The sequence below is a fragment of the Numenius arquata genome, chromosome 3 (genome assembly GCF_964106895.1).
Source record: "Numenius arquata chromosome 3, bNumArq3.hap1.1, whole genome shotgun sequence".
In the NCBI taxonomy this organism is placed as follows: Eukaryota; Metazoa; Chordata; class Aves; order Charadriiformes; family Scolopacidae; genus Numenius; species Numenius arquata.
In genome coordinates this window covers 7,687,881-7,713,360 of record NC_133578.1, presented here as the reverse complement: position 1 = coordinate 7,713,360, position 25,480 = coordinate 7,687,881, and the positions used below count along the sequence as shown (strand labels likewise).

Genomic DNA, 25,480 nt, shown 5'->3' with positions numbered 1-25,480 from the left:
ATTCTGCCCCAATTCTTCCTCTTAAGGAAACAAATCCAATCATGATTTCTATTCTTTTAAATTCAGCTTCATCTTGTTTGACTTATTACCGATGCCGTGATGCTTGGCTCTTTCTGTCAGCAGCTGAGGATCGTGAATTCTCTGAGCTCCAGACAAGATCTCTTCCCCTCTCATGAACATATCATAAGAGTTGGAGTTTTTCTGGAAGAACAAAGGTGAGTTTATTTCCTACCTACGGTTGCTCCATCCTCAGGTGGCACATATCTCAATAACTTCACTTACGAGACGCAAAGTTGTGCAGCAGAAGTGCAAGGTATCTGCAGCCTGTGCGGGAATGACAGCCCTTCGGCTGCTCTCATTAGACTGGAGTTGATTTTAAAAAAATTGAAGTTCATCCATTTGAAAAACCATTACACCTGCACGTAGTTATCCCAGCAAAAGATGCTCTAAGGATATTTACCCTGGATTTAGGAATAAACTGGGGAATTTCTAACAATGTAAAAAAGCCAAAGTGTCTGTTGTTCTGGCAGAATGTTTTCGCCTCTTTTCAGTGATGGCAGAGGTGCCCTGACCATGGAGATCTCTTCATAAAGCTCTCCAAATTTTAGGTAATTTGTTTCTTTCTGGTATGTATCAGAGTTAGGTTGATGGTTGGACAAGATGATCTTAAAGGTCCCTTCGAACCTAGACAATTCTATGATTCTGTTTTCACCAGTGAAGAGTAACTGTGAACATTTTACAAGTCATGTAACACTGACCTAATCTTGTTATCAGAATTTTAATTACAGCAGCAGATGATATAAATATAGTTTATCTATTTTGTCAAGTTATCCCTACACGGAATAATTTAAACTACAAAAAAAACCCCATTGACAACAACACAGAATTTTACTTACAGGGTTTACTGGGTCTGGCATTGTATAGAAAGGCCTCACAGCAAGAGGATACTTGTCAAGAATATAGAAGTCTGTGTCATACTGAAAGAAGGTAATTTAAAACAGTTAATACAAGAGAAAACGATCCAAAGAACAAATTACAAGAGGAAGACACAACCAGTGAATTTGTGAAATAAAATAAAAAAGGATCTCCCAATAACTTTCCAAAAATTTGATAGCATTATCTTAAAAAATAAGTTATCAATAAAAATGGCATATTATTTTTCAGTTTTCCAATACTACTTCTAGTATAAACTTACAAATGTTTACCAGTGAACTGTCTTGCTGTAGTAACAGGCACTTTTTTTTTTTTGCCAAAGATCTCATCTCTTCCTATAGGTTTAGTAAGAATCTGGGTTGTTTTGTTGATTTTTTTTTTTTTAAATTATTGTAAGAACTGCTTTTGGAACGTACTATCCTGTTTTGCGTATTCAGTATAACAGATGACAGAAATAAATGTAAAAGATTTTAAATGGTTTGAAACAGCTTATTAGTGATAAAGACAAATCTGTGAGTAGATTAAATAACCAGCAAAATGGCAGTGCAGTTAGACAAGTAAAAAATGCTTATGCGAATCACAAACTCTTCACAACTTTTGCATGTTCTGAGATACTGTATTCCCAATCAGTGTGCAAAAAGTTGTTTTACGTAAAGCAGGCGTTTATTGCAACCCAATGGCTCTGTGACATCAGGTTTCAGATTCAATGACAAATTTGTTTATTCTAAAAATTTTTACCTTTTCCTTTACCAGGCGTCCCAGGAGCTTTTCATTAGGTGTGCTGAAAAAAGATTATCACAATTAAAATTAAGTGATTTAAACTCATACTGATTATATAGTTCATAAAGCTAAAAAGACTTCAAGCCAGTTCAAGGAACCCTGCCCTTTATAACATCTAGTACTTGTTTTTGAGTGTTTTGGATTTTGCAGACAGCAATTACAAAAATAAAGTATATTTATTTCTGTTCCTAGATATTTTGTACTGGTCCTAGAAATCCCTTAAATTAACTGACAAATAAAGATATTCTTGCTCTTAATATAACTACTTCCTAGTCACCATATTCTGATTACTGAAGAACGGTGTACTCTATTTCCTACTGGCACACACCTTGTGCAGAAACACCACAACCAGTTGCTGAGCAAATTATTTTGCTATATAAAAATTTTGCTCTGTAAAATCTCACATTATCCTAATGATACTGGATATATTATGGGAAAGAACAGAAGTGGTTTAATTTATTAAGTGTCTTTAAAAAGTTTATATATAATCAGTTAATTAAACCCATCTTTCAGTAAATCAGTGGGAATGCCATCATGGTTCCTTAATCATTTCCCTGAGAGGTGGGAAGAAGAAATAGGAAGGTGTTACTGTTTTTGTTTAATCCTATTCAAAGACATGACAATTCACAGGAAGGACTGCAATTGTTAGAAAGACAAATGCTTCTTATCCTTAGAAGGTTCAAGTTACTCTCACTCTATGTTGCATGTTATTTACTTTTTGGCGTTTGTATGTATAGTCTACATTAAAAGAAAATACTTTTTTCATATCCATTCATTTATTTGTCAAGAGACCTGGATACAAGTACTGTTTATTCCGTGTTTCCTTCTTGAGGGCTGTCAGTTGCACGGTACAAAACTGACACTTTACTACCGCTTTCTCGAGAGTCTGACACATTTGTGTACTGCCAAAGTACCTCAGATCTTCTTCATCACCCATCTCAACACCAGCCTCTCTAAGCATGGCCACACCTTCACGGTATTCCAGCCTCAGCGTTGGCTCCAAAAACTTAAATGGCTCACATGGGAACTGTTTGTTCACCGTCTGAATTTCAGTTTGGAATCTATACATGAGGAAACAAGAAGAGAAGCAAAATACGAACCAATCAAGAAATGTACTCTTCTTGTGATGATTTTGCCATGGCAATACATTTTTGCCACAAGAGGTCCCTCTTGCCACATAAAAAACTGTTTTAAAGCCATTTCTGGAGAAATTCTGTACAATCCTAATGAAATGTTTAAAGTAAGTTAATGCATCTACTTCAGTGATATACATGTTAATATTTTACTATTACTTCTGTTTCATTCCTTTTGTAAGAAATAATTGACTAGGTCAAATTTTCACAGTAAAGACATGGAGAAATCATCCCTTTGGTTTGTAATATTTACCTAGGTTCTTCTTTGATTTCAGTAATATCCTATTTCAAATATAAAAGAGAAATTTCCTTCCAGACAGATGAAAAGATTTGCATTTCTGCTGCCAGGATAGTCTAATTTGTAAGCAAATGAAAACCACTTCCTAAACTTCTGGCCTGGCTTTTTAATGACTTGGACTGTGAATAATGGCAAATAATCTTTGCTGCTCTCATGGCAGAGATGCAAGCTGTTACGATAAATTTGATTCAGAAAAACTTTCTTAGTAAATATTAATTTCAAAACAGAACAATCAGTCTACTCATAATGGCACAAAAAGAAGGATGTTTTAGATTAACGATGGATCATTGCTATTAGGAAATCCATTCGACAGTAAACAACAAGTGTTCTTAGTGCATACTCGAGGAGATGCAGCTTGGGCTACAGATCAACAGTTTGCTGACCTACGGCTTGAATGAACTTTATAGGTCAGGCACAAAGAAATAGTTAAGAGCAAAGCAAAAATGCTTGTTTTGAAGTTGTGTTGTAAATCAGGTTACTAATGCTTATCAGAGAAGCTGAGGATAAAATGCTCACCCATTTCATACCAGAGATCTCAAACGAAGTTGCTTATGAAATGGAAAATACTCTCATTACCTTTCCTGAAGTCCCTTGAATATCTGCACCAAGGTATCTGCAATCTCATCTACCACTTCATGATAGTGATAGTTAAAAGCCATTTCAATATCCAGACCAACAAACTCAGTCAGGTGTCTGTGTGTGTTGGAGTCCTCAGCTCTAAATACTGTAAAATTAAACAACAGAAATTCTAACTGACCTGAAATTATCATTCCATTTCGAAAAATAACACTGACAATCAATCACATCAGCATATGGACCAGGCAGACAATGCTGTCTTTAGACATGACAATTCTCACTGCAAAACAAAAAGAAAACTAGCTGCCTCAGAGCATCATTTATAACAACAGTGACAGCGTTATTGTAGCCGTGGTGCTCAAAGGATACAAGACAGACAAGACTGGGAGAGAGGCAGTATCTCTCGTTAGACCGACAGAAGTGTTAAAAACAGACAAGCTTTCAGGCACACAAGAACTTTCAGATTTGAAAACCACCTTTTTCAGAGGAAATGGACTTGTGCACGTCTGTTCTGGGTGATTTTTTTCATACATATGAGTCTAATATAAACATGTCTTCCTATAAACCATGACTCATTTGTCAGCAATTAACAAGAAATTTAAGATCTTCCAAATTACTTGCATCTTTTTTTTTTTTATTTTGTAAGGTGTTATTGATTTGTTTTGCAGCACTTCCAGCTCATGTATCTTTAAACCTGTCTGAGGTCTTACAAAAAAAATGCTGTATTACCACCTAAAGAGACCACGTCCTATCAGCTTTTGAGAAAGAGAGAGCATGAGACTGGAAATTATTATTTTTTTATTGCTTACTGACAGCCCAGTTAAAAGTATGTCTTTTCTAAATCATGTTGTTTTGTACATATACAAAAGCAAGGGAAGTACATAAAACCTAGCTTGCCTATTTTAACTGCTTACTACTGGGCAACTAAAAGCAACTGCTGGGCACGGTTAACAGGAAGCTATGGCTTCAGTAATCACAGTATTGTTCCACGTTTTTACTAACTTCATCATATTACATGTTTCCAATGCAACTCAATTCTTTCTCCTCACGTAACGGCAGGCACTAGAGAAGGGTACTCCGCCCTCATTTCAGTGTTTTAGTTTTCTTCCAGCAACTGCTTTGTCAACTTTACTCTCATTAGTCGCCCCAACTGAAATTTGTGTTTGGTAAGTGAAACTGTATTAAGTGAAACCACTCAAAGCTTTCAGGGTGCGTGTTATCTTATTTGTACCACAGCTGCTAAAAGCCATCACTGCACGCTTCAGACTTTGGATAATCCAACGTTTTTCTTACCTGGCCCAACGCAGAAAACCTTTTCAAAGTCAGCACATATGCACATCTGCTTGTACAGCTGCGGGGACTGAGCCAGGTAGGCACTGCTTTTGAAGTACGATACAGTAAACACATTGGCTCCTCCTTCACTGGCAGCTGAAAAGCAAACGCTTGCAGTAATTATTAAAATAAAAATGTGAAAAATAAATCAGAGGTGCAATGATAGGCTATTGCTCTTACATTTAGAGATCAGAAGGACATTTTTCTTCAAAGTGTATTCCTGTTAATGCTAAGGGAAGTTCTGCAGCTCTGTTTATAATGTTACTGTTCCCAGCTGTCCCCCACCTTAGAGTGGGAATGGCAGAAGAACGCACTGTTGTACCACCACATCTACTTGCAGCCCAACATCTCTGTGGAAACCCATCTTTATCAGTGACGTAGGCTTCCAGGGGTTAACTGCAGAGGCTGAGATGAAACTGCATATCCTGTTTTGCCAGGACCGTCCTCTCTAAGTGAAGGCATAAATATCTCTCAGAGGCAAATCTAGATTTACCAGAGGACAGCTGCCAAAGGTATACAGCTTTTTCTCAGTTCGAGGCAGTTTTCATAGAAGGTTACCTTGAGAGAATAGGAACCAAGAAGGCACACATTTCAATCCCTGACTGCAAACTGCCTACCAAAACTATCAGCAGAGTCACTTTAACCTTTCCATTTCCCAGTGTGTGATATGAGAGTTACAGTTCCCTAACTTGCTAACAAAAGCATGCCAGAATGAAATACTGGTTAATAATCTTTGAAAGTTCTAATGTTAAGATAACTCTAGGTAAAGTACTAATTATTATTACTACTAACCATTGCACTGAGAATAATGTTTCATTTCTCTCATTACTACTCCCACTGAAATTCAGTGAATATTTACAGGGTTTTTTTGATTACAGATAACTTGTAAAATCTCCAATCTTAGAACAGCTATGATATTTAAATTTGAAATTTAGTAAGGATTGCATCACCTTAACCTAGTTATTTTTACAAAATATGATCTCATTCAAACAATAGGATGCTTGCTTGCTTGCTTTCAATGGTACACTGCACAGTAAGAATAGCACACTTCCTCAAAGGTCCTACGTAAATAAATTACTTAGGAGCCTTTAGTACTCCATGCTGTTTCAAATGTCTCTACAGGATAAAAAGTTATCCAATCTTATAGTTCAACGGTACTTTCCACATTGAAAGAATAGTTGCTTACATGTATTTTGTTAAAAAGCCCTTTTTTATCTCAGGCAAGAGCTGTCCTCAAAAATATAAATATAGAAGTATAAAATTCAGTAGGCAAAATGTAGGCATATAATGAATGCACATACAATGAGAATAATGCAAACATTCTGCCCTACATTTTCCATACCACGTGTCTTAGCGACATCAACAAAACATCAAACACCAATAAGATGGAAGAAAAGCATCCATCCATAAATCAAGTAATTTGACTTTTGAAAACAATACAGCAGATCAACAGCACAACTAGAAGCAAAATCTACATTTTCAGACTTTCAGTCGGGCTGAAGTTGTTAGGCCACACTTTCAGAAAAATGACTGGCCACCTTCTATTCAGCCATATGCTCATTGCTAAAGAGGTGACATATTGTATATATAATGGCATTATCTTTTATACCATGGTATGTTTGTTGTAACTTCTTTATGATGGAAGCTGCTTTTAATCTAAATTAGAGTGGGGTTTTTTTTTGTTACTGGGAATAGAACTGGCAGTGCTCAACATTGAGAACACTGATTTCAAAAGCAATGCATATGATCAGACATCTGTATTTAACCAAATTAAAACTTTAAATGCACTGCAGAGTACATAAATTGGGTATATATAATATTTGACTTCTCATTCTTTTAACATCCAAAGCCAGGAGAAAAGTAAAGAACAACTTGGATACCTGCTAGAAGTAGTTTGCTAGGTTGCATCTCTAAAGTAGAAACAGAACTTCATCTTTTTTGAATAAAAACTTACTAAATTTTTGGCAGATAGGTGTGCTGAGCAACTGTAAAAGAGGCAGACCTGTAGCTGCTGGATCATATATACAATACCTGAAATGATTTTGGGAGTCTGAATTTCCACAAATCCCTTGCGAGTAAGAGTTTCTCGGAAAAGCTGACAAATACCAGACTGAAGGCAGAAGATTGCCTGACTAGTGGAGGTCTATAAGAAGAAGATAAAATAATGAATCCTAAGTTAGTTTTTCCTGACGCTGTTACTTTTTCTGGACAGCTAGAAGGATGAATCTCTTCTTTTAGGAACACTTGCTTATTGTATTTGCCTAAACAGAGAAAAGTGCAAATCGGTGATTGTTTATTACACAAATAGAAACAGCAAAGGAAACAAGAGAAACTCCTCATTTCAATCTATGGCATATTCAGTTATAATAGAGGCACTATGGTCAATTCCACATTTAAAGAATCACTGATTTATGAGATGTGCTTCTGCAAATAAAGGTTTTATAGTAAGAAATTGAATAAAAACACTAAACCTATTAAAAAGCTTTCAGCACTGAACTAAACCAGCCGCAGTAATATACAGTGCATGAGAAAAGCAAAGCCCTCAATAACTTAGATAAGGTAGAAATGTTTCTATCTATTAAAGGCTACCAAATACAATGTTTTTCATGTAAAAACACAGCCACATGTTAACCATGTACCATGTAACACTGCCACAAAAACATCTCAAAACCAAGGTCTAAACTCCCAGCATTAAAAACAGTTCACATAACACCTGATCATATCAACTGCAGTTCTGTCTTTTCAAAATTTACTCCAAAAGCAGATTTAGCTGAAAACAAAAGTTGATTTAGCCGAATTGATCATCTTCATTTTGTTTATGTACGTGACACAGTTAAGGTACTTATCTAGTTAGCAAATACCTACACTCTAACACTTTCGGGCTTTAGTGTGAAAGAAAAAAAACCCTCAGTGAATGCTGAAAACACTGCAATACGTCAACACTGAACCCATATCTGATTTTGTGCCTGCAGCATTTAAGACCTGACAGTTAGCAACCTAGAAGCGTATATAAAACCTAACGAATTCTTGCAAACAACAAAGAGAACGGTTCTTTACGACAAACTGCGTCATAGCACTGTTTACTTCTCCTTTCTGAAAGGTACCCGACTTTTCAGTTAGGGCAAGAAGAGCCTTGTGGGCTTTTTCACATGACTCCTACCAAACCACAAAACAAAAAACCCCCAACCAAAACAAATTATATAAGCACCCAACTTTACACAGTCAGTCAGTAGATACGCTGAAATAAAGCTACATCCATCGTCTCTGCAAGATAAAGATATTACTTCGCTGAAAAAAAAAAAAAGAGAAAACTGTAATACTACTGCAGATCTGTAGTAATTTGGAGTTATTTGCAATTTTAGCTGACCGATACAGTATCTCAGGAGGGTAAGTGGTTGAGACTAGTAAATAATAGCGAGCAGCTCTCGCTGTCTGATAGCATTAACCGCAGCCGCTACTCCCACCACTTTCAAAATGAAGGAAATGAGGTTTTGAGCAACAGTTACAAAAGTACCCTCAAACTTTTTCACGTGGGTCTCCCAGAATCAGACACATGCTAAGTCTTCGCCAGAGTTCTGGGCATAATTTGGCAGTGTTACACCAAAGCACTGGGATGATTCAAAGGGGTATTTAATTTTTTTTTTTCTTAACCATCTCCTGCTTAGAAGGTGGAAGACATTTTCCAAGAGATGACAATTTAAACAATCACATTTGGGTTTACCAAAACATTTTTTCATAAACCAGACACATTTCTAAAAATACTAAGAGACAAACTGCACATCATTCATTTAAAGTGGGACAGTAACAACGCCTCCTTGACCCTTCTGATGAACCAACACCAGTTTCATGCCAGAGCAGGTAAGAATGTGATCCTGAATCATACAGCCCTAAGGAAAAGGAAAAATGGTTGCTAAACCCAATCTGAAAGCAATTGCTTGGTCTGAGCTAAAAGCATGCACAGAAACACCACCAGTCAAGAACAAACCCAGTTCTCCACTAATAATAGTTTGTCAGGTGGTAACTCCTCCTGGCTTTAGTGAGGATGGAGAGCAAAGACTCTCTCTTCCTAATCCCATCTGTAATGATAAATTATGCTTAAAAAAATAGTATTTATGAAAGCAGCCAAATTCAAAGATCTGGACACCGAAGCTTTTATTTAACTACAGACCAAGGGAAGAACAAGCAGCAGTTCTCAAATCAGACCTGACAAGGCCACTCTTCTTTCTACCACAGGTAGCTGAGTTGCAGTGCCCATTCATTCAGAGACTGCCAACACGGATAACTGTTGAGAATTTGTGACACCACAGTCTCCTTGTAAGAATTAAACAGATCAGCAAGACATCTGAGATAACCTCTCCTAAAGAACTGCTACCGTCAACGTGCAGTGGAGCCAAATGGATGACCTCAAAAAGTTTTATGTGCCCCTAAAACTTTCCAAAGCTGTTAAAAAGCGATTCTCTATCTACACACATGGAGCGAAGTTTTTCAGATTTAATTACATCCTTTGCATTGGTATAATGTTTAGGACAAAAAGGGAGTGAATTTATCTGAAGAAAATAATTCGAGCTGTTCTCCTGTCTTTATCTGAGATGCTGGCACATTACCATGTTTGCTACAGTGGTAGGTAACACCATTTGAGCTACCACACGTAGGTACAACACAGCAGACTACAGACAGATACAGCTGTCAGAATGAACTGATTTTTACTTCTGCCTTAAGAAAGATTTTGCCACAGCATTCTTTTCCTTTTACGCTAATATGAACTCTTCCACATACATATTGACAAAGTATCTTACTTGAGACTGTGGCAAAGACAGGAAATATTCCTTCCAGAGTTAGGCAGAAGCAGAAACAAACTTAAGCCATTTAAATGCTGTTGCAGTTAACGGTGTTAATGTTTTAGCTTGGTCTGCAGAGTTGATTTTACAAGAAAACTCATTATTTTTAATAATCACCTTTTTACAGACAGCAGAAAAAATGTTTTGCTAACAATGCTGAAATCTGAGTTCCGGTCATAACCTCACTCTAATGTCACCGGTGTGTTTATTATTTACACGCCACAAAGGAAAATATTAGTAATAATAGGACAGAGCGTATTTTAACACTGTAAGCAAGATCATAAAACCAATGATCACGTTTCATTCAGCACAAGCTGCAGTGTGTGGTCTCAAACCAGGACACAGTGTTAGAACAATGGTCATGTGAGGTGCCAGAGACCAAAAAAATGTGTTTCGATGGAATTGAGGGCAGTTGACACCTCATGTGATCGTATCTCAAAGAGGTGGGACCGAGGCACAGACGTGCAAAGTTGCGAACTTTTCTTTTTACTCTCACATCAGCTGTAGAATTTGTTCCACTCTCACCTTGGTTTTGCTCTTCTGTTTGCCTGCTGTAACCACCTATCTTCCACCATGAACAATCATTAAATACATAAAGTAGCCTAGATAAAAAGGGAAAAAAATATTCTATATTCTTTTAATATACATTATTTTGAATAATGTAAATAATTTTTCAATTCCTCTACTATATATATGAGAAAGGAAGGTTTTGCTACGAAATAGGATTTATGTTTATAACAATTCTTTAAACCCAAAGTGACTGAAGTCAACTTTTATTCAAATTTTGATATTACTTATAGTAGAAGAAGACGACATAAACATGAAGTTTGTTGTCTAAACAACCAGGAGTGTGTTATGTCTTCAGTACCAAATCACTACCCAAATAAAATAAACTGTACATCTGCTTGTTCATTACAGTTTGAATTCAGTCAGGAAATCAGGAAGTCAGCTTTTGCAATGAGTAAATTGAATTCAACACAATGAAATCAAGCTTGAAGTAATCAAGTATTTTGAAAAAAAACCAACCCTGCATTAAGATCAGTGTACAGTTAGATTATCATATAACATGGTCTGACAGCCATAAACTACTAAAGATACAGTTTAATGTTTATGCTTTACCCTGAGCAGTTTAAACAGGATAATATTGACCCTAAAAAGACTACGCTTTGTCTCAATGAGCTGTGCATTAGCAGGCATAATTACAGCATCAGGACTGCAAAATGCATGTAATTCAAGTCAAATCTGGACAGATACTGTTAAGATAAAAACCCTGCTGGACATCAAAAAAATAAGCCAGAGCAAGGCCATCAGTCAGGTCCGTTGTTAAAAATGGATGAACCTGAACTGATATTTTCTCCACTAAGAAGCAAATCCCAAATCCCTATATTTTACTTGTCTTTTCTTCATTGTTTTTCATCTACCACAGATCTTCATGAAATATGGTTCCTGTAGGTGTTTTTACAGACATGGGAAGTCTACACATCACTGAATATTTCAGTTAAACTTAAGAACAGCAGAAAACTAAAGATTTTAAAACACAATCAATGCTCCAATTGGTCTTTTTTAATTGTTCCGATAAAGGAACAGTAAATCAAACATCTCTAGAATGAACTGGTTTGACTTTCATTAAGCTATCATGAAAAATAGATTCAGTAGTCAACAGTGGTTTCCTCATGGTCACCTCTGGTTATGTGAAAGAAAATCTAGTCTATACAAGGACTCTTCTTACCAGCTCTCTTGTCTCTACACCCTGATTTTTTCTAGTCCACAAGTATGTGATTTGTATTTTATGAAACAGTTTCAGGAACAGATTCAGTCTTCCTCAGTCATCATTCCTTAGAAATGATTTCTAACCCCCCTCCACCCTAAATAATCACCATTTTCATCAGAAAAACAACTATAGCAATAACGTGGAATCTTGGCATTTAAGTACTTCTCATCCCTAAACTCAAAAAAACCTACCAGACACCTCTGGGAGATCTTTGTCAGCAACCGAAGTGCAAGATTGTTAAAAAATACAGTGTAGTACTCAGTCTATCTTCACATGTACACAAGAATGGAAGTCTTGCAAACTTTGTAGAATACTTTGTATATTACATCTCCACTAGTGTAATTTCCTTATTATTCCTTGCACTCCTATTGCATCATAATCGAACTCTCCTTGGTATACATCATAGCTGGATGGAGTGATGCCATTTTTGGAAATCCAGTCCCTTTCATTCTTGCAATAACTGAGTTTCACAGCTCTGCTTTATCACGATTTGGCCATATCCAATGAACTAATTCGTTAATCACTACTTAAAATTAAACTACTTAACTACTTTAAAGACAGTATTTAAATTAAATTAAAAAATAATTTTAGCTCCATACTACGGACTTTTTTTAGTCTGACTCTAGCCAAGATCTACGCATTTAGTTTGTTAAATCTTTCTCCAAAAAATAATATCTCTATTTTTGATGTTCGATGACCTCCTTCTTCCTTAAAAAACTGGGGCACTGAGGAAACCAGAACTAGATGGTGCACATATCTGTGGTTGGACTTCCTCCCACACTTCTAGGAACAGATCATCACAGCGTCTCTGTTAGGACTATTCTGATAACATTTCTTCCCTGCTGCCCATGATTTGGTTTTCCTAGAAGGAAGAGGTAAGGGAGAGCAGAGGCTAACAATGGCTTCATATATCTGAGCTTTTAACACATCATGTCTTCTAATCCTCCTTAGAACACGCCTACTTAAGCAGTGCCGTTTGGAACACTAGGGGCTCTCTCAAGTCCCATTTGTACCACAGCTCCCGCCTATGCAAGCAAATAATTGAAAGTCAATTACTGGTTGGGTTTTTTTCAGTTATTTTGAAGGACAAACTGCCTTTGTGTCCCTGCTCTTGTGATTCCACTGCACACAGTGCTTATGATGTGCACATATACATAAACACATGTATTCCCACTGGGATTTTCTCTTTCTCCATTTAATACCTTTTCTGCTTATTTAGCTCTCCCTTTAAAAAAAACAGGTCAAAGCAACACATAATTATTTACACTCTTCTTTTGCACAAGCAAAGCTCCTACAGAACAAACAAAACAAACTAATGAATAGGCATGAGCCTACCGTTCCACAATAAGCTGCTTTTGTTCAGAAACAAATACAGAAAAGTGCAACAGTAAAGACAAACAGAAATGTGACAGTCAGAGACAGAAACTTTTGTCCTATGCATAGAAGGAAGGCAAGATAGATACCTAAGCCTAATCAGGGGAAAGCTGTGGCCAGGTTACATTAGCCACGGGTGCCTGCAGAGGACGAGACACAAGGCACTGAAGTACTGAGATTTGACATTTCATCAGTCCTGTTCAGCACCACGTTGTGGCACCTGTTGGAGGTGAGGAGAGAAATAACTTCTGTAGAAGGCAGAGTTAAGGTTCAGACCTCAAAAAAAGGTGCCAAACATTGCTGAATAAATGGTACACCAACAATGGCTGGGACATATAAGTTAGAAAAGGTTATAACAGCATCCACGTAGCTCACCAGCTGTACTCTCCAGGCAGAATACTGACAACTAATGTTCTATGACTATATTGGCGGAGATATATAAGAAGTATTGAGAAGTTCCTGCTGGACTACTGAATGTGTTCTGGCATTACAGTCTTCTTCTTTTTCTATTACTAATTAGCTTCTTAGGTTTTACTCTGCAGATGCCCTCACCTGAATTACAGCCAAGGAGAGTTTCATGTCATTACTTTCAGCTACTATTTTTAACTGTTATTTCCCTTCGTATTATTTCTCTGTTCTGTTTGGGGTTCATGGCTTGTTCTGGTTTATTATACAGTTATTTCATTAATTTAATGGATTTTCTTAAGTTTCTCTGGAATGCTGTTGAGTATTTTTCTCCATCACCAGAAGTTCAAGTAAAACTTACACTCTGAGCACCCCAAAGTTCTCCCTGCAATTTAGTACACTGCCTTACCACTACCATAAGCCAAAGATCCTTTAAATGTGTTTCAATTTCAACCATTAGTACAGAACTCTTCATCAAAGGCTTAGTTTAATACACAGATGAAGAGACCAATATGATGAGATACTGAGTCTCCTGAAAAGTAACCAGAAATTGAAGTTGCTCAGTATTACACATAAGGTCAAGTGAAAAGCAATTAACTTTGGACAAAGTAAAACAATTTGCAAAGGTAGTTTTAATTGCTGAAATAAGGAGATCAGATGTTCAAATGCTTAAAGCATCACAGTGCCAGAACTATTCCTAATTTTCCAATAAATAACCGACTTTTTCGTTTTATTTCCAAGGTCCGTAGATTGATGTACTAAGAAACTGCCATTACCAGAATGTTAAAGGCAGTACTAGACACACCATAAAAATGAGCTAAGCACACTCTTAACTCAATGAAAAGTGAAGTAAAATTTTCTTGTAGAGAGCCAAATATGGGAAAAGACCAGAAAGCCTCACGTCGGTATGAACGGTTAGCTACTTACACACTTAGTGTTAGTTGCTGTTTCATTAAAAAAGAAGAAAAGTTCTGTAAGTGATTTAGTAAATACTTTTTTACTCAGAAAGAGTAAATATTTGGGAGGTTATAAATTCACACAAGGCTATGTCTCCATGACCTGGATGAAGAAAGATGTTTCAGAGAAAAAAAAATAATAAAGGAATGCTGTGGAAGAAACAAAGAGAGTGAGATTGTTATGATGGCCTGGTAGAATTTCACTTGCCAGACATGCATTACAGCACCTCAATTACACATTACATTCAAAACTTCCATCTTATACTTCAAAACTGAGCTCTTACTACAGTTTTGGGGTATCAAAGACTACATACCAAAGACTAAATGTTGTTTGTAAATTGTCCCTATTCAGTCATCTTTGACTTTTATAAATAAAAAAGCCCAGATGTACATGGCCACATGCCAAATCCTAAATGTTCACCTTTAAACTACTAACATGTGTTCTTTGATTAATGTCAGGAAAGGTGAACATTTAGGATTAAAAATCACAGTGTTTTCACAAAGCCACTCACAAATAGAAAAATATGTTGTTTATTTTTCCTGTGGCCAACAACGCTTCCATCAAATCCACGACTTTTATTGCTTCATAGATTAGAAAAGTGAAGAATAAACACTTGCAGGCAAGCACGCAACACAGCATGTTCCTTACCCTCAAATCAATGACTCTGTTGTCCAGTCTTGTATCTTGGTTTACAGTAGCTCTTCCATCCTAAACAGTTGTGCAAAAATACATAATGAATACATACACCTCCAAAAAAAAACCCCAAACCAATCAACAAACCAAAATCAATGGAGAAAAACATCCTTTGGCTAAAAGCCAAGGGCTATTTCCAAGTTCAGCAGAATTTTTAGCTCATTCTAGAAAGAACATAGAGCAAATTGGCAGCATAGCAAAGCTTAAGGTGTAACTTCCACCACAGGTCACAGGCAGAACCCAACTATTCCAGAACACACACACAAACCCTCTGGGATTTGACCTACTGCAGTTCAGCAGAGATCAGAGAATCACAGAACGGTTCGGGTTGGAAGGACCTTAAAGATCATCTAGTTCAAACCCCCCTGCCATGGGCAGGGACACCTCCCACTACACCAGGTATATCAAAGCTATAGAAATTTCTAACAGTTACGGATAACATAAAGGAAGTAAAATGCAAACCTAATCACTGTGTTAAGGAAGTTCCCTGGCTTTCATGCTTTTGTTCAATTACAAAACCAATTAAAAGTATTTGAGCATGCAAAGTTTTCACCTCCTCTCCTTCCACTTCTGGCCGAACAGCATCATCCAGCTGTAAGGGCAGTCGGGGTTCAGCTAAACTGATCACATAGATCTGAAATTGAGAAAGGAACAGAAATAGCATAAGGCTCAGCTCACAAGGAGGTGTGATTTACAAAAGGATATTTCTGGCATCGACATGAAACAGTGTTTGCATAGGCTGTTAGCTGTAAGACTGTGATTTTATTCAAATACTTGAGATACATGAGTGCATTCTCATTACAATACTGGAAGTGCTTAGTTCTTATTTTCCTTTTGAAAGATTAAAAATATCTTTTTTTCTTCTGGGAAGCATCGAGTTGTGAGCAAGTACACACTGCCTGAGGGACAAGACTATTGGCATGAATGCCAGCTCTGAAACTACTAGATTTCACAGAGTTTTATGTTCTGATTCCAGCAACATCATCCAGTTGTTCTTATTGTTGATGTATTATTTTATCTATCATCTGATTATATTTCAAAGAGCCATTCCAGACTCAAAATTTATGAGATACCTAAAGTACAATCAGAGAACGAAAACCACCTTGCTTTGCTTTACAGTCTAGTCATAGGTGCAGTTAATTTGATATTAGTTCAGAAAAATCAAGGCTATGATTACACATATATTAGAACACGTTTCTTCAATATCTGCAGATTTTCCCCAACGCTGTTAGCTAAAATTTACCTTACTGCTCTAACTATAATAGCCATTGTACTCTACTCTTGACATGGCTGTGTTTCAGCTGTATTGTAGGCACACAGTCTGGCTGAAAACCTTTACAAGGAAAGGATATTACATAAAGGTTTAAATACGCTTTCTATTTAAACAAATTATAAAGTTGCACTTCCTCCAGTCCTGCAGCACAAGCTACAGGAATTTTAGATTTCAAGAGTTTCTATACTGTTAAGCCAGTGCTTTACTTTTGCTGAGAGTTACGTATTTCATTCCATTGTACTAAAGGGAAGATTGTAACTTTCTGATAAAGAGGAAACTTCTGATTTGCACTTAAAAAGAAACAGACTTTTTATTACAGTATCTGTTGCAGTAAAGAAACAAAAACTAGAATTATAAGCATTCCTAGCCAAATTATTTTAGTGAGATACTTTATTTTACTTGGTACTGTAATTCAAATCGCAGTTAAAAATAGGAAATTCTAAAAATCAGATGTCTTAAAATCAGAAATGTTTCATGTTTATGTATGATACACGAAAATTTGTAGTTTAAAGCAGTTTATTTCTCTGGTGTGGAACTGCTTACTGACAAACTTTATATATGTAGATAGACAGACAACCTAGACGGATAACCTCTCAAACAATTAACCAGTGCTCCATTTGCTCAAAAATTTACCCTTTGAACGTGAAGCTCAACATCTTGCTGAGTACAACCTCCGATTTTCTGATGTGCTTTCCTCACAACGCCTTCTACATCCACAATGCTCTCTTTGTTGATGCTGTCAATAAAGATAGGACAGGAGGCTTACTAAATGTCATTGCTCACTGCACCAGCCTCAGGACTGAGCACAAGGGCATTCATGTACTGTATGGACTGCTGGAATAACAAAACAGACTTAAGGATTTACCTAAAGTTACTTATTATATAGGTAATAACTGAGTAATGAAGGATTTTGCTAAAATATTCCCAGCCACAATAAATTCAAAGTGGGATGGAAGACTTGAGAGGGAAAGAATTATGATTAAGCCTAGTGCTCGCTCGTTCTTTGTGTGTGTATACACGAACTGACAAGTCGCCTAGTTCTTTTTCTAGGCCACATACACTCTTGTATGTGTCAGCTGATGCAATTATCTGAAAGATGTGTCTTAAGCAGCAGAACAACAAACTGAAAGGAAGTCCTAGATCTGGAGGGGAAAATCAAAACCGACTGAGCTTGTTTAAACTACGTGACTTGTTACTGAAAGATGCAAGATGCTTGTAAGTCATTTCTCTGCAACAGGGGACGTTTTAATTGCTCTCCACTAACAGTCACTAATAGTACATTAAAACACCATATAACATCTTGAAAATCTTCCAAAAATATGATATAAAGTATGTGTGCTATAAGCAAACAGTAACAAAAGCCTCAAGAGTCATAGGTGAGAAAATAATTTGTATGAGCAGTTTTTATTTAGGAATTTAAGGTACTGGAATTTAAACCAGTAATTTTCTACAGATAATCTCACCCCCACCAGAAATATATTTTCACTCTGTCTCTTTGCTAGCCTGCTTACCAAAGGCCAAATATCAGAAAATATTTCTTTCCTTTTTTATGGAAAAATAACTGTTACAATTAACTAAGACTGAAAAGCACTTTATGTACATCACTTGACCACATAAGCCCTTAGAAACCAGGAAAGTAGCAGGCCCATAATTGAACTGCAAATAATTAGAGGTGAGCAAGGAGGTCATCGGGCAAGCTGACCACTACTCATCTCCGTACAACAAAGAACGATTAACAATCTTCAAGTTCACAAGTTTGGCCCCTCTCCATGCCCACAAAACCCAACCCATAAAACCCATACAGCTAAGTTGGAGGGTGGTGAGAGAAATATTTATATGCCCAGGAGGTGTTACTAAGGGACAGCAACCCCCAGTTAAAGGAGGTAGGGACTGAGTACAAGGAGGTACAGCTGATGGTAACTATAGTACTAATCACTTCCATCTTTCTTTCTTTGGAATAAAAATGATCAACGTTTTGAAAAAGCTGATGATATCAAAGTAACAGTGGAAAATTCAAGCATCAAAATTCTCAAAACCCACCAGCATAAGTAAATTACAAGTAACTAAAAAAAAGCCAAATCTGAGCATTTTAGTTGATTACACTATTTCTTTGATGGTAATGTTTTCAGGTGATAGAACTCACTGGCAGCTGCTCTGAATGTTACACAGACCACAGTGCTCCATACGCTTGACTTGTTTAACCATTAGGTAATTCCACATACTGCATAAAATTCGTGAATAGTATGTTTTTCTGGTACATTTACACTTTAAAAGAGTTGCTGTTGCTCAGATTGGTATAATGAACAAATGACTAAAATTGTATAAAGCAGAGGTCGACAGTAGGCTTTAAGTCAGAATTCATTCAGTTAAGGGTAAGCCTCCATTCATCTCCATTATTTAAGCAGAGGCAACAAATTCAAGAAAGACAAGGAGAAATGACACCAAGTGCTTAGAAGTACACTCTCTTGCAAATGATTCTGTTTAAAACTCTTTAAAAGGACTGAGGCAGCAATGCAATGTTTTGGATGCAAGAGGATGTAATGATAAGAAACACATAGAGGAAACAGATCATGCTAAAATAGTATTTGGTGTAACTATAAATTCCCTTTGCTTTTCAAGTAAGTGAATTCCTAAAAGTTCTACTCTTGTGCTAACTTTTTTTTTCCCTAAACAGTTCTCCTCTCTTTTTCCCGCTTCCTTTTTCATGTCAACATTTTGCCAAATGCCCAGAAAACACTACTAATGACACAAATACTAGTGTCTTCATTGAAAATGTTTCTAATCTGCTGAATGAAAGCCCTCTCACCGATAACCGCAAATAAAAATAATGCTTTAAACTTACTGAAGCAAATTCTCTGCACTGTGAGAAAGAAAATAGAAGTTAAATGTAAATGTGTTTTATGATGGATTCATAATCAGATTACTGATCCCATGGCAGAGAACTGGTGCTAGTGAAGTCATTACAGAGCTTTGATCAGAACATGCACGGAATTCAAGACATGCAAAATGGTATCATCTTAAAAATACAGGAGGAAACTGACTTTTACATCACCGTAACTGAGGTATTGCTTTGCAAACTTGCATAACAGAACTTTAAAACTTTGCACTTATGATTAAACGTGCTTTTTTTTTTTCCTCTTTCTCTTTGCAATTCAAATGGTATGTTTCTTGGTCTGGAACAAACTTGAAAACTGTAACATCCCTTAATCATTAAATTTGCCATAATTTTAAGATATATTTCATAATTTCAAGATAGATTTTAAGATATATTTCACCTCAGTTCCTGCCTATGTAGATCCCTGCATCCAAATATGCCTAAAATTGCCTGGGCACACAAAAGCACTACCAAATTTTCTACTGCATATGACGATCTTTTTATTTACAAACATTCATCATTTACTCTGAACTTTCATTTGATAATTGGAAAATATGCTTTTTCTCATTCAGACTACATATCTAATCTGGTATGGGAGTAAAAACTCTTGGTTTCAGTTCTGTGTGAACCGTGCTCAGCGAGATACAGTGCTGGAAAAATCTGAAGTCCCCAACACAGTGCATCAAATGGAAACCACAGAAACCTAGAAGCTGCTGCTTTGATCCCAACAAGTAATTCCAAGAATGTTACTGAAAGGGTAACTTCAGTCCAAGTTACAAGAAACAAGATGCTTTAATTAAATGCTGGTAATGCAAAGTGTTCTCCACAGCAGCAGCACTAAGTCATCTAGGTGAATTTTTGATAAAATTCCCCTGGGTAACAAAAAAACCCAAACAAACCAAAAGAAGTGAACAACTAGCAGAAAAGCATGCCAAAGCATTTCCATTAAAGACAATAATATTTCTATCTGTAAATAATGTTACAAAGGACTAGAAACTAAATTAGGATGCGTGATGCATTAAGAAAAGACAGATGACATCTTTATATTGTTTAATCCTCAAAGAAGGTATTTTAGCAAGAGATTCGTGAAGTCCAACGCTAAAAAAATTCCTCCATAGAGCAAACTGCTTCTTTACACGTAATGTTCCTTCCAAAAACATCAAGTCTACACATACTAAAATGTCCACTAGATGCCTTATGTCCCTCTTAATTATCTGTATGCCTATTAGCCAAGACTTTCTCTTTTAACCACAGGATTGCATTATTGCAGTCTGTATGACAACACCTTTCATCAACAGCTCGATGTTGCAAACTGAACCCCGCACGGGCCTCCCTAAGTGAACCACAATCAACATTTTCTTGATCAAAAGTCTGAAGAATTGAAAGAAACTTGGTTATTTATAGGCTTTAAATAGAAAATGTTTTACTTAATGGAAGCATCTATACTTGGTCAGACATCTTGTTTTTTCTTCAACACTTTTCTGTAAGCAGACTGCACAAATTATTATATTAATACATTCTTAAATCTAAAAATAGTGAATAATTGTCATAAAACATAATAATCAATGATCTCTTATCAATGATCCCTTATATTGCTTCAGTGAAAGCTGAAGAAAATGGTTTACTTTGAAAAAATGAGTTCACTTTTTAAATAGTTCTAAGTATAAACATTTTATACTCAACTCAGTAACAGCAACTGTAATACTGTCCCTACAAATAAAATAAATATCCATTAAGCCCTCTGAAAGGGGAGTTAACTGACACTGTACACATGAAGGCCAAGTAAACACCTATTCTTATTCTCTTCATTCTAAAAATATAATAATCTGTTTCCTATACCAATTTCTAACACCTGGATGAACCTGAGTATCTTCCGGGGAAAAAAAAGCCTATCTTCTTCTAAAGATTTTAAGTAGCAAAATCCGCTACACATTTTTAATCATTTTCACTGGAAAAAATTCCACTTCATTTCCCCTACGAGTTTACTTAGCTTCACCATCTGTTCATTGCACCTTGTCCTACCTTTGTATCTGCAAAGTAAAGAACCCTCCACTGGCAGAAAATCTTCTTGCATAGGTACCATCAGACCGGGATTTAAATTACTTACTAATTTCTCTTGGATAGAATAGAATAGACAGTCTTCTTTAGTCTCACAGGAAGGCAGATTTGCCTGACTGCATATCATTCATTTCATCTTGCAGCTTCACCATCAACCTTTTCCAATTTGACATGTATTCAGACCCAAAGACAACAAAAGTGGACAAAATATTCCAGAAGTGGTCTAATGACTGGCATATATTATATTAATGGCATTTTCTTCCTCTTTTTCAAAACTCAAGAGGTCTCTTAGCATACTAGGTAAGAGAACTGCATGGACTCCTGTTAAGTCAGTTATTTATCGTGATCCTGCATTTCTCATCACTTGCTCTACTACATATTAATCCTGATCATACACAAAATCTGAACTAATCATCGCAAAGGCACAAATTCACACTGAAGAGCATCAAAGTGATTATTCTAAATGAATCCTGATTACTCTATACTCCTAGCCCCTAGTTTACCATTCCAATTTTTGTGTCACGAGTAAACTTAACACCTGCGATTTGACATTTTCTTCCAGACCATTGATAAATAAATTAAACAGAAATGGATAAAGAAAATATGTCTGCAATATCCAGCAGTTTTCCTGGTATTACCAGTTTATCTAGCTGATGAACTTACGTGTATTGTTCTACATTATGAAGTATTTTCATACAGGTTTACCCATCTTTTATTATTTTTTTTTTTATTCTCTTTTCTGGATTTTCATTCTCTATCCTACTATGAAGAGCCCTCAAGTTACTTCCTGAGGAAGGGCACATTGGGCAGCTAAATTAGAATCTGTTAACCACCTCTCCCAACTGCTGTATCATACCACATCACGTGGCTCTGGTAGCGGGGAAGCAGGGGGAAAGACTCAATACTGATATTAAAAAAAAAAAAAAGAGAAAGAAAACCAAAACCAACCACACCCAATACTTTATGGAAAAAAAAAAGAGCAGGTTGATAAATGACTAATTGCACCACTTGGCACCTCTGCTGGCTGAAAGAGGCAATTAAGTCTTTCTCTTATACAGCATCCCTTGCAGGAATAGGCTGAATACTTTTTTTTCTGATGAAAGACATTAAGATCTGCACAGCTGCCAATCCAGTATCTCAACTGCCTCTATGCTGTTGGCTATGTATGTTTTGAAAGTTCAACTAGAAACTTTTCACAGTTAAACTCACAGAAATTTCTTTATAAAACTGACTTAAACCAGTATCAAGTATCTTTCACTAAGGAGAACTCACATTCTTATGATAATGGGGATAATTAGCATATGAATGTTGCTAGACCACAGAAGGTTATGAAAGTTCTTGGTTTCCATGTGCCAATATCTAAAAGAGGAACTAGTTTGTTTATTATTTATGAAAATTTGTACAAAAAATGCTCATGATTTAATCGTTTTTCTCATTAAAAATCCAAGAGCAAGAATTTCACAACTATTTTAAAGAAAATTTTGGACCCAGTATCAAAACATGAGAAAGTAGCACATTAAAAATAACATTTATGTACTAGCAGTCAAAAAGTTTAGTTTAAAAATTTAATTGAAATGTGAGGTATTTAATTGTTTTCTTCAATAAATGTGTATGAAACGAGGAGATGATGAAAAAAGACACTGAGAAAGGCAGAGAAACAGTACAGTTATTTTTAGACATCTAAATCCAGCCTCATCTGCTAGAAATAATGGCATCATTCCACAGCAGGTGAAAACTAGAAGGAAAGTGACTGCAGGGAAGGCATGCCCTGTTGCTGGCCTTCAGGTGTTACTGACACAGTGGCCACAAATGCACTTTAAAGCCAAGGAACAGGAGCAGCCTCTGAAGGACAAGAGGCAGCCGCAATGGCGATACCAGACAAAATTGTAGAAGATAAAACACTGGAAAAAAGTGAGAGCATGTCAGGATATTAATAAAATAGGTTTGTTGGTGGGAAAGAATCATGAGAAGATGACTGCACTAATAGTGTTAAAAAAAGAAAAAACCAAAAGCAAACCGCCAAAAGAAGACTCAGAAATTAGAGAAAGTTTCATCATTCAAAGCACATGATGATAAGCATGTAAGCATTTCAGAAGCAGAAACAATGAGGAAAACATGCACGCTATAGATTAGAGAGGCAGAAGTACCAGGATTTAGCTAGAAAATGCTATCACAAGGAGCAGAATGAAAAGTAAAAACACAGTACAAACATAATGAGTCTGGCTACTCAGAGGAAATCAGGTCTGTCACATCAAGAAAAGTGGGGAGATGACAGGGAGCTGGAAAGAACATAAGGATGAGGTTCCATCTAACAGCTCACTCTTGTCAGAAGAAACAGGAGCCTTGGCCTCTACTCTTTCCAGATATGTTTTCCACCGTTTACCACTCCTTGTTAGCTTCGGAACTCCAGGACCTAGTTTAAATCACTAACTTGAGAGAAAACTGAGTAAAACAAAGATTAGTGAATCAAGAAAACAGTCACGGAAGGCTTACAAGTGGCAGAGTCAGAATATGGAAGGAAAGAGTAAGGACTTCCCTCTCATGAGCTTCTAACAACTGAGCTCTGCCCCTCATGAAACTTAAGAAATTCAGTTGTGGAGGAAAAAACCACGAAGAAAACTGAAAAAGAGAGATGCTGGAGAGAACCGGAGACCAGCAGAGTAAGCATCACAACTGTAAGAGTTGTTTCGCTGTTCTGTAGTGCAAGTTTGTCGAGAGAGTACAGGCAGACTGTTGGTAGGTTAGAGGGAGATAAATTGGGGAACGAGTAGATTATACACTTAATTCTTTTCAAAGATTCTAAGCGCTGAAGAGAACAACCTATTTCATGAAGAAACAGAACGCTCTGCTTTGGCTCATAAACACCTGTAAACAGCATGTTTCACCCTGGCACTGCCAACACCAAGCACCGCCAAACAACAAACACTGCTGGTTCTGTTTTCCCGTTGCCTTAAGCCTCATCAGCAGAAGCATTATCCCAACCTTCTTAACTTGGCTTCTGGAAGTCTATACTATAATGAATCCCTCCTCTCCCTGGCATATTGAAGGTTGAAGGCTGTAGCACTTTTGCAGCTAATTAGTGGGGGCTTCCTTCCCAGGCATGAGAGTCGTGCCAAGAGCTACACAGAAGCAACTCAAGTGCCACATGTTAAACATATTATTGCACCGAATTTCTATTTGTGAACAAGAAGATATACATGATTAAAAGCTCTACTATAATAACACCTTTGTCATGCAAACACATTTAGTACTGGACAACCTGAAAGCACAATCTTGAGGCAAGCAGCAGGAGAAGGTAATTTTTTATCTTCAAGAACAAAACAAACCAAATCACTGAATTTACATTGCTCCAACAAACACCTGTTTAATTGGCAAGTCTAAGTATTACCCCCCTAATATTTTAAAAAGTAACTTAAATCCCTCATTAAACACTCTAGTGCCAAAAATAAGGTGTAAATAAGATTAATTCAGGGCGCATAAGCTACTCTTAATTTCTTCAACTCAGTAAGCCACTTGCTATATTGAACTTCTTTGCATCAGTTCTAGCTATAAAACATATTACTATACCGCACATCTTGTAGAGGAAAAACCCTGAACATGTGCAGACACACACAAACACCACACACAAAATGAAGTGTCCCACTAAGCTCAGCTTGCCAGACTTTTTGTTAGCCAGCTTGAAAGTAAATGTAGGTTGTCTATGGCGAGAGAATGCTGCTTCAGCAGTTCAGAATGAATTTCAAGCCTGTTCTCTATTTTATCTTTTGTCAGTGTAATGTATTCAACGCAATAGTGAGCTGACAATTTAAATAACTACATTTTAAAACAAACGAAGCATTGATGTTAATGTGTGAAAATGGTCCCAACCCCTGGGAGTCCTGGTTCCCACCATTGTTTACTCTGACAACAGGATATAATTGCTTACTTACTTGGCAGCAAACTTTACCATCTGCTTGCTCGCATGCTGTCCCACAGCCACAAGAGCCTGGATATTAAATTGCTGCTGACGCAGGACTAAGAAACACTGCTTCCCTGAATACAAAGGAAAACAACACAGGTGTATTAAGGACAAGTTACTCGAGGTCTTTGTGAATGAGAAAAATGCTTTACTACTTTAATATTAAGCTGAGCTTTTAAGAGTGGGGATGTGTCTCTCTCTCCTTTGCTACTTCCCCCCCCTGCCT

At 36.7% G+C, this 25,480-nt stretch overlaps 1 protein-coding gene across 2 annotated transcripts in view; it reads right to left on the bottom strand.

Annotated features, from left to right (window-relative positions):
• DARS1 (aspartyl-tRNA synthetase 1) overlaps positions 1-25,480 on the bottom strand; it is a 42,302-nt gene that overhangs the window by 3,383 nt on the left and 13,439 nt on the right. For both annotated transcript variants that reach the window (XM_074146014.1, XM_074146015.1), the window contains 11 exons: positions 25,226-25,328; positions 16,997-17,099; positions 15,644-15,724; positions 15,046-15,105; positions 7,084-7,195; positions 5,014-5,148; positions 3,721-3,868; positions 2,628-2,774; positions 1,672-1,714; positions 897-977; positions 90-201 (listed from right to left, as the gene is read on the bottom strand). In XM_074146014.1, coding sequence (XP_074002115.1) covers positions 90-201; positions 897-977; positions 1,672-1,714; positions 2,628-2,774; positions 3,721-3,868; positions 5,014-5,148; positions 7,084-7,195; positions 15,046-15,105; positions 15,644-15,724; positions 16,997-17,099; positions 25,226-25,328 — 1,125 coding nt within the window. The remainder of the gene's footprint in view (positions 1-89; positions 202-896; positions 978-1,671; positions 1,715-2,627; positions 2,775-3,720; positions 3,869-5,013; positions 5,149-7,083; positions 7,196-15,045; positions 15,106-15,643; positions 15,725-16,996; positions 17,100-25,225; positions 25,329-25,480) is intronic.